The 16,536-nt window shown below is 41.2% G+C and overlaps 1 protein-coding gene across 2 annotated transcripts; it reads left to right on the top strand.

Annotated features, from left to right (window-relative positions):
- Window positions 1-690: 690 nt before the first annotated feature.
- isl1 (ISL LIM homeobox 1) lies at window positions 691-6,514 on the top strand. Of its 2 annotated transcripts, none has more exons than XM_034118381.1 (6): window positions 691-815; window positions 1,202-1,391; window positions 2,314-2,570; window positions 3,382-3,665; window positions 4,103-4,270; window positions 5,742-6,514. In XM_034118381.1, the coding sequence occupies exons 1-6, from the start codon at window positions 788-790 to the stop codon at window positions 5,856-5,858; spliced, it is 1,044 nt and encodes a 347-aa protein (XP_033974272.1). In that variant the 5' UTR covers window positions 691-787; the 3' UTR covers window positions 5,859-6,514. The 2 variants fall into 2 exon arrangements, with proteins under 2 accessions (XP_033974272.1, XP_033974270.1); XM_034118379.1 differs by having other exon boundaries at window positions 3,379-3,665.
- The last annotated feature ends 10,022 nt before the right edge of the window (window positions 6,515-16,536 follow it).

The raw sequence follows: 16,536 nt of genomic DNA, 5'->3' as shown, positions 1-16,536 counted from the left end.
CAGCCAGAGGCATTATTTATATATATATAACAGACAGGCTATGATTGCGATTAAAATATAGGCGCTATAAGCTTGGTGCAATATATTTACGTCATGTCTCAAGGCTTTATGGATTCATAAATCCATATCCTGTACGACCTTGTTCTAGATGGTGTGTCCAGGAATGTTTCTCTATAGTCTAATGTATGTCCAGTTTATATTGAAAGTAAAAAAAAGAGGTGAAGTGTGTGTTCTCCTATGGAACACACACAGCTGAGCATGTAAACAATAGTCCACTCAGCAGCAGCGCACTACAAAAACAAGAGAGAAGATTAACAGAAGAGAAAAGAGCAAAGCAAAGCTGGAAAACAAATGATATGCAGCAATAAGTGTGCCAGTGTGTTTGTGTGTGGGTGAGTGTGTGTGTGTGTGCGTGTGTGTATGTGTGTGTGTGTGTGTGTGTGTGTGTGTGTGTGTGTGTGTGTGTGTGTGTGTGTGTGTGTGTCCAGGGTCTGCACAGCCAATCAGCTGCTCATGCAGATGACGTGCTGCTGTCCTACGTCAGCCTCACGGCTTGTCAGGATCAGAGCTCCACACACACCGGCAACAAACACACACACATACACACACACACATACATACACACACACATACACACACACACACACACACACACACACACACACTCCCTCTGAGAGCCGGACACACAGCCCCTGGCCCGGCAGCCCGGCAGCGGAGGACACATCCAGGCTTCCAGGCGCCGCAGCCCGCTGTGACAGTGGACCTAACGTCGCCTTACTTTGTGGACATGGGAGACATGGGGGATCCGCCGAAAAGTAAGACACTTGTTCGGAGTTGGGATGCGATTCTGGAACTAAATTCATCACAACTTGAGAGTTCTCTTTTTTTGTGTGTGTGGTGTGAAATGGCCTTTAAAAGTATCTAAAATAAGCTACTGAATTTAAAGGTGTCAGTGAAGCTTAACGTCAGCGGATACAGACTTTTAAACGAACAATTGGACCATATCGAATATGCTATAGGCTAATATTATAAATATTAACCACGAAAAGAACAAAAAACGTAATAGCCTACTACTACTACTACTACTACTAATAAGTATAATAACGGTATCGATTTGAATGCTAAGGCCATCTCTCCATGATGCGTTGTCCCGCGGACAGTTGTCCCCTGTCTGATGTGTCCCGCTCCTCTGCTCCTCCAGAGAAGCGGCTCATGTCTCTGTGCGTGGGCTGCGGGAACCAGATCCACGACCAGTACATCCTGCGGGTGTCCCCGGACCTGGAGTGGCACGCCGCCTGTCTGAAGTGCGCGGAGTGCAGCCAGTACCTGGACGAGTCCTGCACCTGCTTCGTCCGGGACGGGAAGACGTACTGTAAACGGGACTACATCAGGTAGGACGGCCGGGACGGGACCACCCTCTGCAGATAGACCAGAGCGAGCTGCACGGCCGTTGGAATTATTACATTTTTTTTTGTTATTATACAGTTTTAGATTCAGATTAAATTACTGGGTTAAGTGACATGAAGCCCTACATTTTAGAGGGTTCATTTATTTATTCTTTAACATTATGATCATTATCAGACCGTGCAGCTCAGTTAGAAATATATTTTAATGCCACATCAGATGCATTTATAAAACGTTACATTAGTCCTTTATTTAGTAATCAATGTCCGACCAGACAGTAGCATTTGTGATGGACATAAAGGAAAATCAAAAAAACACATGTCCTCTCTTAATGTTTTAATACAGCCTGTAAGTGACTCACTGATTTGGCGTTGATAATATTCGATAAGAACTTGGGCAGGCCTTCAGTATTTTCTGGTGACAAAATTACTATTGAGGTCGTGTTCAAATAATTCACATTATAGCCTAGATAATAATGACACCCAGACAAACAAGAACCAGAATCATTTCATCATGGAACATCATAAACAGACTTAAATGTGCTCATACTGTCATATCACTACCACTACCAATAATAGTAATAGTAAATAGTAGATAGTAGGCTAAATAATAATAATAATTATTATTATTATTAGTATAATAATGATGATAATAATTATTATACTAATAATAATAATAATAATAATAATAATTGAATATTATTTTGCAATTGTTACAAAAATAAATAATACGCATCTAAAAAGTTTTTATTATAATCACCACCTATTATTATTATTATTCTTATTTTTATTATTCTTATCGATCGTCTTATTTATTTCCTACTGTTTATTTGATTATTATTTGAGCGCCAGTGCCCGGCAGACAGACTGAGTGTGTGTGTGTGTGTGTGTGTGTGTGTGTTTCCCGCAGGTTGTACGGGATTAAATGCGCTAAATGCAACATCGGCTTCAGCAAGAACGACTTCGTGATGAGGGCCCGCTCCAAGGTGTACCACATCGAGTGTTTCCGCTGCGTGGCCTGCAGCCGGCAGCTCATCCCGGGGGATGAGTTCGCTCTGCGGGAGGACGGGCTCTTCTGCCGGGCCGACCACGACGTGGTGGAGCGGGCCGGTCGGGGCTCCGTCCCGCTCAGCCCGCTGCACCCCGCCAGACCGCTGCAGATGGCAGGTAATGTCCCGGGCAGAAGGCTGACACCAGGACTCTCACAACTGGAACATATTCTGTGCGCTGTACCGCGATCGGCCTGGCTGCGACTCTTTTCTTTTCACCAAGTTCCAAAGCCTATTTCCGTGTCTCGTGTCTGGATTTTGATACTTAAAAAATGGATTATCTGAATTGGCTCTCCATAAAACGGAAGAGTGTGATGTCTCATGTTCTGATCTGCACTTCTTGTATTTCACATCGCCACTGAGAGTTAACTGTGCGCAGTGCAGAGTGATTTAGTGGCAGGTCTGATCTTTGTGTTCATGTAGATGTCATGTCTCATGCAGGGACATAACTAACATGCATCTGCTAGTTGACTTGGAGAGGTCGGACTGGTTCAGTCTTCTCCAACCATAGAGGCGATGTTTTGTGTTTTATGCTCTTCCTGCATACCTCTGTCGGCCAGGCCAGGCTCTCAGATTAGATACAGGGCGCTGCTGTCAGAAATACCCCAGGTTATCAGCGCTGTGCGGGCTCTGCAGTCTGGAGAGGGTTTGGCTCGCCTATTATTTTAAATCTAGAATCAGACGAGCCTGGAATATGGTTATATGTTGTTGCATTGTTATGCCAAATACTGCAGCTTTACAACTGCAGTTTGTAATGTGTGTAAGAACGGTTTCTATCTGCAGGGATAAACTGCGTAGCTGCAAAGTTGTTCAGTTGTTGCAAAACTCAAAAGCTCTGTCCATTCAAAAGAAAATGTCATTGTGTGTTGTACAGACAGATGAACTGATGTTGCCTTCCCTGGGTTCTTCTCCCTCCTTCCCAACAGCAGAACCAATCTCGGCCCGGCAGCCCGCGCTGCGGCCTCACGTCCACAAACAGCCGGAGAAGACCACCCGAATCCGGACGGTGCTAAACGAGAAGCAGCTGCACACGCTGCGGACCTGCTACAACGCCAACCCGAGGCCCGACGCCCTTATGAAGGAGCAGCTGGTGGAGATGACCAGCCTCAGCCCGCGGGTCATCCGGGTCTGGTTCCAGAACAAGCGCTGCAAGGACAAGAAAAGGAGCATCCTGATAAAGCAGCTCCAGCAGCAGCAGCCCAACGACAAAACGGTGAGAGCTGGACTACATTTGAACGGATTATGTCTTTGCGCAGAGACAGACTCTATAAATTGCAAGTCAACATTCACAAAGAACATTTTTAACGCGGGGTTTTCCTACATTTAAAGCAGCCATCATTTAAGCCAAGGGCAGTCACTTTTATTCACACAACTCCTTATCACACGTGTGTCTCAGAGTGGAGGACAAGGCGATGTAACAGCCCCCCCCCCCCCCACACACATTAGTGTATTAATCCGTCTCTCTGTTTATTTGTTTGCTTGCTTATTGATTGTTCTGCTGATTGACTGGTGGATTAATTTCAGATGCCCCCCTCACCATTTCCTCCTCTACACACTCACGCGCACATACAGACACGCGCATGAACACACACAGACGCGCGCGCACAGTGAGAGATGTGTATCTGGGTACTGACCCCCCCCCTCTTGCAGAACATCCAGGGGATGACGGGCACCCCGATGGTGGCGGCCAGTCCGGAGCGGCATGACGGCGGCCTGCTGTCCAACCCGGTGGAGGTGCAGAGCTACCAGCCGCCCTGGAAGGTGCTCAGCGACTTCGCCCTGCAGAGCGACATCGACCAGCCGGCCTTCCAACAACTGGTTCGTCGCTTTTATTCATTATCCATTACTGATTCATATGTATTTAATTAGTAACACTAGTCTGTCATTAATTTCTATTTTATATTTGACATGCAGTTGTTCTTGTGTGAAGAACAATCCATTCTTCTCTGTTTGGAAACTTTATTTTCGGTTACAATTTGACCACACACATTAGTTGTATGCCTGCTCTATCCTTGCGTGCAAAGGCTATATGGAACACTAGACTGATATAGGGTTCTGAAACCCATATTAACTACATTATTTTAGCTTGTCCTCCTTCAATGAGATTGTTTTAGTTATTTAAATGTATACTGTTTCCGTGGATGCTCATCTGTTCACCTGTTTAAAGACCCTCCACTACAGTGATCTATATATAATAATATCCTCAGATAAAAAATTGCTGTATATGATTCGGCTTCATGACAAACACAAACACAGCACCAGTGATGAATTTTAAACCTTTGGAGTTATGTTTATTTGATTCCTATCGGTGTATTTGTTTTGGAGTGATGCAGCATGACACAAACCCCAACAAACTCTTAAAATAACTTCCAGCAAAGACACGGTGAGGTCAATCAATCAAACCTTTATTCATCCCGGGAACACACTCATTTACAGCAGAGCACTGAACAACGCACCACACACACACACACACACACACACACACACACACACACACACACACACACACACACACACACACACACACACACACACACACACACACACACACACACACACACACAACACACACACACACACACACACACACACACACACACATATGACATGCGGTATACAGCCTCCTGGAAGCTGAGCTGTGTGAAGACAAGAAACAGTTAACATGTTTGAATTATTTCATTTAGAAATAGATTGCTTCTTTACCCCGAGTAGAATGATTTCATTTAAGCTCAACTGACTTCAGAAACTATACTGTATGTTTTTACTTTCATATAAAGAAAAATATCCCATTGAGCCTAATAGGCCTAGGCCTACTTGGTCTGAATGGGTTTTCCACGCAGCCGCTGTAGTTGAGGTAATTAATAAAGAGGCAAGCTCACGTTAATAAAAGAAAATCCAATAAGTAGCCTACAAATCCATTTAAAAACTAAAGTAAACATGTAGCCTATCATTATACACATGAAGTGAATATACAAAAAGGAGGTAGCAGGGAAGCATTACATGTGTGTAAAAAGTGAATATAACAGAGTTATCTCTCCACATTGGGCTTACAGTCTGGGTATTGAAATGACAGCGTCAGCCAGTATATATTAAATATAGCAGTGTTATTACACATGATGAGAAATTAACAACTGAGGAAGCTGTGGGAAAACTGGATAATAATGTCAACGATAGTCGGATGTAAATGTTAATGCACCAGAACACGTATCCATAGCCGCTTTTGGTTTGCGCATCTCCAACCTTCCCTCGCGGTGTGTCTTTGTGTCTGACCGCTGCTCTTGTCCCGCAGGTCAGCTTCTCGGAGGGTGGGCCGGGCTCCAACTCGACGGGCAGCGAGGTAGCGTCCATGTCGTCCCAGCTTCCGGACACGCCGAACAGCATGGTGTCCAGCCCCATCGAGGCCTGAGGATTGACGGGAGCACCCCCCCTGCTCATCCCATCCCTCCCGACTGCACCAACAACCCCCCTGGTTGTATTTTGACACTGTGAAGACAATCATGGGATTTTACCACAGCCTCATTCTATAATGTCCATCCCGAAGAGGCGGACGGATGCGTCATGGCCGGTGCTGCACGCGCACACGCCTGGTTATAGTTGCCAAAACGAGAAGACATGAACCATCCATAAATGGGACCTCTGAGTACGAGAGACATCTAGATCTTGCGAAATGCTGTGCGCTACTTTGAATAGAAACATTGACTGGTGACTTTTTTAAATATTCGGTCCACGCACTTCATCCTGTAATAGACCACGAGGAGGGGAACAGCACTGCTTTTCTTCATTTAATTACACGGTTTCCTTCATGACCCGAAAGCATTTGCAACAAGGTATACCTCTCTTTTGCCACAAGCTTCGTGGGACATTTGTGTGAATCAGTGTCCGTCCGAGAATTTTTTTTTTCTTTCCCAAAGATGTGTATAATTAAGTCAAAAAATACCGTTAGTTCTGGAAGAAAATGTTTCGTTTGTTCCCGTGCAACAACATTTATTTATTATTTATTGTCGAGACATTTGCCACCTTTTGTGTAACTTTCTTAACTGAAGTAAAAAGAAACAAAAACGATCGGCGTTTGGTCTGTGGGTTTTCTATCGCAGTTTATCTTTATACGACAATTAGAGAGGTGGGCTCTTTAAAGGGTTTCTTCTCTTTGTGAAAATCCTCACATGAGGCGGAACATCAGCTCTATTAGATGGCTTGATGGATATGCCGTGGTTAATTGGGTGTCATGTTGGTGCACGTGCTGTCTCAGTTTACCTGTTGGCTGCCTGGCTGCTTTAGAACTAACTCCACTGCAAACTGAAAAAGCTTAAGACTCATAAACTCTTATTTTTATAGAATCAAAATTCAATGTAAAGTGAAATGTTCAGAGCCATATGACATCTTGATTTTACAGCCATCTTCAGTCCTCATGTTTACAGGACAGAGATATTGTTTTAGAATATTACAACTCAATAGGAACTAGTTTTAAGAACAATCTGAATAGAAATTACTTCAGATATTCCTGGCCCATGGCTTTTCGACGTCCGACAGCCAGATTACAAATAATATAAATATTACACAGTTGGAGGCATTATATAGTCTGAGTTTAAGTAATACTTGTCTGACCTCTCTTCCAAAAGAAGAATATGTGTTGCTCTTAATTGGGAGACACTGATATTGCTGAATGTGTTCAAATTTAGGAGACTCCACTCATCCTTTGTTTAATGATAGCCATCGTGGTTTAGAAAAAAGTGCTATTTAGTTTTTTATGTTCCATGTTTTTTAAAGGTGATTGTTGTGTGAGGATCTGTACAAGTATGGAGCTTATGTTCTTCATGTCTAAATGCAAAACTAAATTATTTTTAATTCAGGGGATGGGATCAGGTAATATTCAATATGTAAAAAAATCAGGTTTGAAAGTGTTGGTGTGTGTGACTGACAGACCGTAGAATTCTGTCCTTCAGACACTGAACACTCTTCAGTGTCCGATTTGACTGAAATATGGAAGCAAAGGAGTGACATGAGTTGATGTTATACTTTTGTCAGTGCATCATTTTCACGGCTGCTCTGATTACCTTTGCTTATCTCATTCTGCAGTGAGCCATGTGCACGTTCTGTGTAGCATCAGACCACTTTACCTGGAAATGAACTAGCAGTCTTACAATTCTCTTATTTATTAGCTATAGTTGATTTGATTGCAAAGCAAAAAAGAACAGAAACACACATGTGTCTCTCTCTGCAGGTAAATGCACTCCTAAAAGCGTGCTTATTACATTATTAACACTTACAAATGTTGTTTCTATTATAACTATCCAAAAATAGCAAATTTTCCATAAACAACACACAAAATCACAAATTGCCTAAATATGACATTGTTTCAGGGGAGGCCTTTGAAAGCTTTTAAAAGGAACATAACAAAATCAGCTGTTTTTGTCATGTTATCCTAACAGAAGCTGATTGTAGGGCTGCTACCAATAGGAGTACATACATTTCAATCATTTTAATTTAATGTCAAGTAGCTGGCATTTTGTGCCAAACTCATCCCTGTGCTAGAGAAAGGCTGAATAAGGGGCCAGTTCTTTGAACACATGTTGCTTTTATTACCGTTAACATGACTGTGGTGCATCACATGAAGGGAACGATCTCTCTGAAAACACACATTTAGAAGTAATAACTGATAAGCATGCATTGCGGTTTGCAAATAATGAAAGACAGCACATGTCATTTTTAGCAGGAAATGTAATGTATATGTAAAAGGAATACAAGTATAGGCTTAATAGCACATTTGATAGAACAAATATCATTATTTGGAACAGGGAGAGTTTTGATGAGAGTTAATAGGATATTATGAGTAGTTCTGCTTAGAAAAGCATTATGTGGAAGATTTGTTTCCAACTGTTAATCATGAAGTGTCATGTTGAAATGTGTGACCTGAAAGGATGCTAACAGGTATAGCACCTGGTGTAGTTCACACTGTAGCTACTGACTGAAGTTAGCGAAGTCACGGCAGTATTATTCATTGAAGATGTCCTATTCGTCGGGGGACGTTTCCTCTGAGTCAGTCTTCAGTATGTTTTCCCTTGACGTTATGAACACATCTGAATAAGGCCACTCTTTTTTAGGTTTAGTTTCTCGCCCAGAGACTGGTGTGCACCATTTACCTCTAGTGTGCTATGAGTAAGTACAGAAAGTGATGAGTATCCTGCCAGATTCAATCACCACTGTTAAGCATCTCTGTACACCTTCTAACTGTTTTGCAGATTTTAAAACCAGATAACCACCTTTTGGGCAGCAATGCAATGAAGCTGAATCTTTGCATTACATCATCAATGAACGACCTGAACATTTGTACAAGCAATTTTCAACATAAGATTTGAGAGCATGCTGAACTGACAGCCTACAGCGAGTTGAGAAGAGTGAGGCCAGAGGGCTTTATCTCTGTACGAGCGTACTGCCTCTGGCATTCTCCCTACATCCAGGAAAATGCATCTCACTGCGCCTGTCGGCCGGGTTTTTTCCACGTCTCGCTATTTGAAGAGATGCAGTGGGGGGAGTGTCACTAGCAATCAACCAATGCACTGTAATTTTGGTGTCAAGATTCACTGTATTTTGCACCTTCTGTCTTCTGCTCAACAGCACTGCACCGTGCACCTGAGCCACACATGCTTTTCAAGTCTGTTCCACTTTCACTACGCTTTCCAACCAACATCTACCTCCGAGGGATCTTTACTCCAACTGAAGCAATCATTTCCATAAGCAGAGTGTGTGTATGCATGTTTGATTATCAGCAGCAGCTGCCATCACCAACAGCTTCCACACTGTAGTCATGCAGTTGTATTGATGACTTATAAAGGCTTTTAAAGGTTGTCCAAATGGTTAAGATTTGGTTCCGGTTTATACATGAAAAAGACTTGATCAGGGTTGGGAAATATCATGGTTTGGCTGAAAATAAGTGCCTTGTTCTGGTTTGCAAATGACATGCAGGGTAAGTCCCTCCTTTGAGGCAGCTATCTTCTTTGATTTAAATAGACTTGAGTCAAATGTGCAATTAAATCATTGTTGAACATTATCAACAGATCAACACGTTTTTGGGTTAGAAGCCTGAAATAAGGTCTGTGATTAACACAAGCTTAAGAGATGTTCACTTTTTTTTCCCCTCACAAATATGTTAGTAAATACCACTGGTGAATGTCTCAAGGTCCGATGTGTCATTAAAATGGCAGATGCGAACAAGGGACTAAATGACACTGCTCTCCTCATGGCAGAATTTGCGGTGGTGATGCGCTGTCATGAAACCATGATATAGTTATTTTTCACCTAAGCCTTTTACTTTTGGCGTTTGCATTTACTTTTTAGAAATCATAAATGTGGTGTAAATGTGTGGAGATTATTATTACTAAAACCTGTTAGTATCATTAAGGTGTGTTTGCCACAGATCTTATTTAATGCATTAATCTGCAATCGAATGCAAAACTCCCATTTTGTTTTGTCAATGACGCCGTGCAATGCTAACTCCCGGGAGCACCTACTAAAATACCTCATTACTGCACTGAAAAACGAAAACCTAATTAAATGTATTATGTCAACAGATTACACATAACTGTACTAAGTTAGTTGAGAGCAATAATATTAAGTTAAAATATAAAATAAGTCTTACAACTTATTATTATTGTTTTTTACTAACCCTAATACAGATATAAGAAATTAGCTGACATATGCATTTAATTAAAGTCAACGTTACAGTATTTTTTTTTTTTTTCATTGTGCACCACTCGATATAACATCCTTGATCCCTGCAAATGGGATAGTTTGTTTGGATTAAATCCAAAGTGGCACAAACAAGAAAACAACAACAACTTGCTTCCCCGTAGCAGAGCGTGCAGCGGCTGGGAGACAGACACATCCTCCGTTAGCTTTTAAGCAGTACAGCATATCAAAGTGTAACTTATTCAGGCCAGGAGGGAAAAAGCAAGAATATTGTGATAGTATTTGAATATGCTATATTGTAGTTCATTCCCTGCTCAGAGTAATCTAAGGTCACGGTGGTTCTGCTGACAGCATGGGGTTGTTCTTTGGTTTTATGCAAATGAATGCATCATGATGTCACTGATATGCAAATGAGAACATGATGTCTTCTGGCGACTTGAAGTTCTTTGGAGCTATAGTGCGAGCTACTTACATTGACAAATATTTGGCAACACTGGAAAATGCTGAAAACAGTTATTTGGTCCTCTTAGGGCAGGATAATGATTTCATCAAGTTTATTTTAGAAAAATGAATCCAATCAAGGTCACACAGTCTGAATTGGTGTGTATGAATATCCTGTAGAGTTCATCAACATTGAAACAACATTGAAACATAAAATGTGAAGTGGAAGAGATGCTGCTGAGGCATCAGAGGCAGAGCCTGGAGCCTCTGTGGATGGGGAGCTGTGCAGGGGAACCAGGACAAAGAGTCCTGATAACACACCCTACTGGTCTGTCTGGCTCTGGGACTGTATTCAGAGCCGATGGAGGGATGGAACAAAAGCAGCACTGTACCTTGGGCAGGCTGGAGGAAACAATTGCGGGCCTTTGGATGAGATCTCATTGAATTGGGATGGGAAACCAGCAAGGGAACTAACCCTCCCAGAAATCTGGCGCCTGACTCCCAGAAGCCCACCACGTTAGAGACAGTGTCCAGTCTGACTTTGTAAAGAACTGAATGCAAGTGTCAGTTCTATTAACCAACTTGTGCCACCGCCAATACACTCAATTGAGGTCTTATGTTCCGATTGTGAAGAAAAATGTGAACCTGATATAATTGTATTAAAGGAGCAATAAGTGTTAACATTTTCAGTAACTGAACAGTTTCAGAGGAATTGGATAGTCAGCCAACTCACATGTTATGTAGCATGTGTTTATGTGGCATCTATAGCATGTCACTACCTGCAGCATTTCACTTTAACTGCACGGGCAACAGGGACACTTCCAGTGAGTTCCGGCAGATCAAAGAATTATCAAAAATGCTTTTTGGGGGTTTCCCCTTTCCTGTAGTGTGTAGTAGGCTTTTGTGCATGTAAATGGTCTACAAAGGCTAAAATCCCAAAGTTCCCTCCTGCCTGAAACGCCTCCGTTGGACTCCTTTGTATACTTCGAGAACATAGTGACATCACTATGGAACACTCGCGTTTCTTTTGGCTAGTGCAACACAGTGTACGTGATTGGCTAACGGGTGGGACATTTATGACACATCTCTCAGCAGTTGACCAATCACAACAGAGCCGGCCAGCTAACCAATCAGAGCAGACTGGGCTCTGGTTTCAGACAGAGGGTGAAAAGAGGTGCTGCAGCACAGGCAGTATGAGAAAAAGGAAGGGCTTTTTGAACATTAAAGCATGGAGACATGTAGAGACACTACATACTGATATACACCTGAACACCAGCAGGAGAGGACTCTTTAAAGTAGAGACACTACATACTGATATACACCTGAACATCAGCAGGAGAGGACTCTTTAAAGTAGAGACACTACATACTGATATACACCTGAACATCAGCAGGAGATGACTCTTTAAAGTAGAGACACTACATACTGATATACACCTGAACATCAGCAGGAGATGACTCTTTAAAGTAGAGACACTACATACTGATATACACCTGAACATCAGCAGGAGATGACTCTTTAAAGTAGAGACACTACATACTGATATACACCTGAACATCAGCAGGAGAGGACTCTTTAAAGTAGAGACACTACATACTGATATACACCTGAACATCAGCAGGAGAGGACTCTTTAAAGTAGAGACACTACATACTGATATACACCTGAACATCAGCAGGAGAGGACTCTTTAAAGTAGAGACACTACATACTGATATACACCTGAACACCAGCAGGAGAGGACTCTTTAAAGTAGAGACACTACATACTGATATACACCTGAACATCAGCAGGAGAGGACTCTTTAAAGTAGAGACACTACATACTGATATACACCTGAACATCAGCAGGAGAGGACTCTTTAAAGTAGAGACACTACATACTGATATACACCTGAACATCAGCAAGAGAGGACTCTTTAAAGTAGAGACACTACATACTGATATACAACCTGAACATCAGCAGGAGAGGACTCTTTAAAGTAGAGACACTACATACTGATATACACCTGAACACCAGCAGGAGAGGACTCTTTAAAGTAGAGACACTACATACTGATATACACCGAACATCAGCAGGAGAGGACTCTTTAAAGTAGAGACACTACATACTGATATACACCTGAAAATAAGAAAAATATGTCCTCTTGTCAAAATTCAAGGGCTTGATACAAGACATACGAAAACACTAAGGGAAAGCATAATATTGAAGGACTTGGCTTAGAATAAAGAGTAAAAACACATAACTGAGACTTTTCTTATTTGACGTTGATCTTCAACTCAGTCATCAGAAATGTTATAAAACAGTCAGATGGGCCCTGGTCCTTCTTCGCCTTAATGTTCTTGATGCAGTGGGAAGGGACGATAATGAAACTCTGGAAATTGGAAACAGCGCGTATGGAGGAAGACCCTTAGGAGTCCGGCTGCTGCTAGAAGCCCTAACTTCAGCTTTCAGTGCACACCTGGTACTTCCAAAGAGAACACGGCCAACTTCTCGAAAACAACAAACATGAAAAACATGGCTGACCTTCCACATTAGAAGAAGTCCGAGACAGTGTTTGCACCAACGCTCTGGATTGGTTGTGACCCTTGCTTGTGCATTTTTTACAACACATTTTAACAGAACAAAGTAATTCATATACCTTGGAAACCCAAATGAGTGAACATTTTTAACGCAAATTAATCAAATTACCAAGTTCGACCCCAACTTCCTCCCGTATTTCCAACACTTATTGGCAAACGAAGAATATACAATGACTGAGGACATATGGTGTGTTGAAAAAAATCATTTATTTTAAAAACTGTACTGTAAAATGTATTTTCTACATGGTTTCTGATATAAACAAAATAAACTACACTAATAATGAAAATATATGATCCAAACAAATATAATAACATTATGTGTAACCCTTACCATCATACATTCATAATAGCATAAAAGAAGAACACAAATATATTTTAAAGCAAAAAAACAACAACATATTGGCGACAATCAATTTTGGCATATGACACGAAAAGAAAGTTCTGATTTGTGTGTTTGTGCGTGTGTGTGTGTGTGTGTGTGTTTGTGTGTGTGTGTGTGTGTGTTTGTGTGTGTGTTGATGGGAGAATAAGTGGCAACATGGATTGCAGGTAACAACTGTTATGCCGACCCTCAACCAATCCAACAGTTATATTTAGAATGTTTGAAAGACTGAATCACACACTGACCTACAATCAGTGGGGTCAGTATCAGAAACATTACGATGAGCACGTCACTTGTACAATTGAACACAAACTGTGATGCAACAAACTGTATTACAAACAAACACATATAGTAGATAGTGTGTAGAGTATGACGGATATTATAACTGATCCTGGATGAGACTAACTCAGTTTTGTGTTCTCTGGGGCCACATGCTTAGGCTGCTAATAATACTGCGAATCAGTCATATTTACCAGCAGTAACCCAATGCTGTGTGAGGGAGTTTATGTGCAGTGTACTGCAGATAGCATCTCAGAAACCAAGGCAACACAAATCCAAAGCGGTCTGCTGAGACTGCAGAGCACCAAAAACCATCAGACTGATCCACAGACATACCCAGAGAACAGGAAGTGGGTTCTGACAGAGACAGAGTCGGGGTATGTGATGGAAATAAGGGTGAGTAAGGATAAAAAGGTATAGTTTAATTGACAAATTAGGGAACATTTGTTTGTGAATAAGTTAAGAACCATTGTTCAAATTAGGGATATGTATTTTTCTTTTATAATAGACCTATACCCATCTGAACAGAGACTCATCACATGTTTCTTATTTGGGGTGAAATTAATTCCAACAAGCAATTATAAAATTACATTTCTGAAATTGGTTAAACTGTGTTATTCAAGACATTTGTATCAGATTTAGAGTGGAAAAGGTGGAAAGAGGAAAACATTGCCAAATGTCCCTTTTGACCATTACGATAAATTCAAAACAGGTATGGTTAAAGGATAGTCTGCTTATATACTATATTTTCTTTATTGTTATCAAATTCCATCTGCATGTGCAAAGTAACAGCAATGAATACTAATAAAAGTGTGTCTGCATTGAAGCGTAATCTATCTTCTTCCTTTGTGTAACAGAACTCCATTGTTGTTAAAAACACATCAATAAGCCATAATTCTTTATTATCATGAACACACACACTGTACTCAGTTACACTCACTTTATTCCACACTCTGATTAATGAAAAGTGTTGCATATACACAACAAATGGAAATCAGGCTCCGTCTTGTACACACAATTTCACAATGATTGACGTTTGTAAAACAAAGATGTGCATATACAGATATTTAGCATCGGACCCATGTTTTATATATAAAACATGGGTCAATAACGTTGCACGAAATGTGTAGAGCTGCTCTGCTAACATTAGCCCCCCAAAAATTCCCTTTTTCCTCCTGCTTGAGTTTGATTAAAAAACATTGGAAAGAGTGTTATTCTGTCATATATAGTTATATGTATAGTGAAGTCACTAAGACCGTTTTAAATATGAAACACAAGTTGTATTACACAGAGCTACAGAGGCAGGGAAGTCTGAACGTACTGAGAAACACATGTTGTTATTATTATAGGGTAACAGCAGTCCTTTCATGATATGGAGGTAAACAAGTGAAATCTGTTTTCAAAGGTCTAACTACTGAGTGAGCACACCAACAAGAACATAATAGGTTATCTATTTGAGATGCTTTAGAAACACCTAATTCTATACTTGAACCCTGCTGGCTGATGTCCAGTGCAGATAGCTCCTATTAAAAATGAAAGAGAGGTTCACCTTAACAATGATGTTCAGGAGCAGTGGGCTGAGACTGCCACGCCTCATGCTTCCTGACGCACTGCATTTACATTATTCCACGCAGCTCTGGACAGCGACGGCATGGCATTTTCTGGATGTGTGAATTTGCACTGAAAAACTGAAGCATATTAGGTTCAACCTAATATTATCACTTTCAAGGTTCAAGGTTCTTTATTTAGTCATACGAACATAGCTACAGTGTAGTTATGCCGATGAAAATCTTGTGTCACAGGCTTCTGTTTCTATAGGTAAATACACATCTGAGTTGACAAATATGACATGTGGGGTACCTCAAGGCTCCATCTTGGGGCCTCTTCTCTTTAACATCTACATGCTACCACTGGCTCAGATAATGAAGAACAACAAAATAAGTTACCATAGCTATGCGGATGACACACAAATTTACGTAACAATTTCACCAGGAGACTATGCTCCAATTCAAACACTGAGTAAGTGCATTGAACAAATCAATGACTGGATGTGTCAGAACTTTCTCCAATTAAACAAAGATAAAACTGAGGTAATGGTTTTTGGAGCCAAGGCAGAACGTATAAAAGTTAGCGCTGAGCTTCAGTCTGCAATGTTCAAAACAACAGATAAAGCCAGAAATCTAGGTGTAGTCATGGACTCTGACCTGAGTTTCACATTAAAACAGTTACTAAATCAGCCTACTATCACCTAAAGAACATATCTAGGATTAAAAGACTAATGTCACAGCAGGATTTGGAAAAACTTGTCCATGCTTTTATCTTCAGTAGACTGGACTACTGTAATGGTGTCTTTACAGGTCTCACTAAAACATCTATTAGAAAGCTTCAGCTAATTCAGAACACCGCTGCTCCGAGTCCTCACTAACACTAAGAAAGTGGATCACATCACTCCTGTTCTGAAGTCCTTACACTGGCTTCCTGTGTGTCAAAGAATAGATTTCAAAATATTGTTGCTGGTTTATAAAGCTTTGAATGGTTTAGGCCCAAAATACATGTCTGACCTACTGCTAAATTATGAACCATCCAGAACTCTCAGGTCATCAGGGACTGGTCAGCTTTCTGTCCCCAGAGTCAGAACTAAACATGGAGAAGCAGCGTTCAGTTATTATGCTCCAAATATCTGGAACAAACTCCCAGAAACCTGCAGGTCCGCTG

Source organism: Trematomus bernacchii, unplaced genomic scaffold, assembly GCF_902827165.1.
Source record: "Trematomus bernacchii unplaced genomic scaffold, fTreBer1.1, whole genome shotgun sequence".
In the NCBI taxonomy this organism is placed as follows: Eukaryota; Metazoa; Chordata; class Actinopteri; order Perciformes; family Nototheniidae; genus Trematomus; species Trematomus bernacchii.
The sequence above is the reverse complement of the archived record's forward strand: the minus strand, read 5'-3'. Positions and strand labels throughout refer to the sequence as shown.

Coding starts and splice junctions, on each gene's coding strand:
- isl1 (XM_034118379.1), top strand. CDS start 788: ATGGGAGACATGGGGGATCCGCCGAAAA. Junction 816..1,201: donor CATGGGGGATCCGCCGAAAA/GTAAGACACTTG, acceptor CTGCTCCTCCAG/AGAAGCGGCTCATGTCTCTG. Junction 4,271..5,741: donor AGCCGGCCTTCCAACAACTG/GTTCGTCGCTTT, acceptor CTTGTCCCGCAG/GTCAGCTTCTCGGAGGGTGG.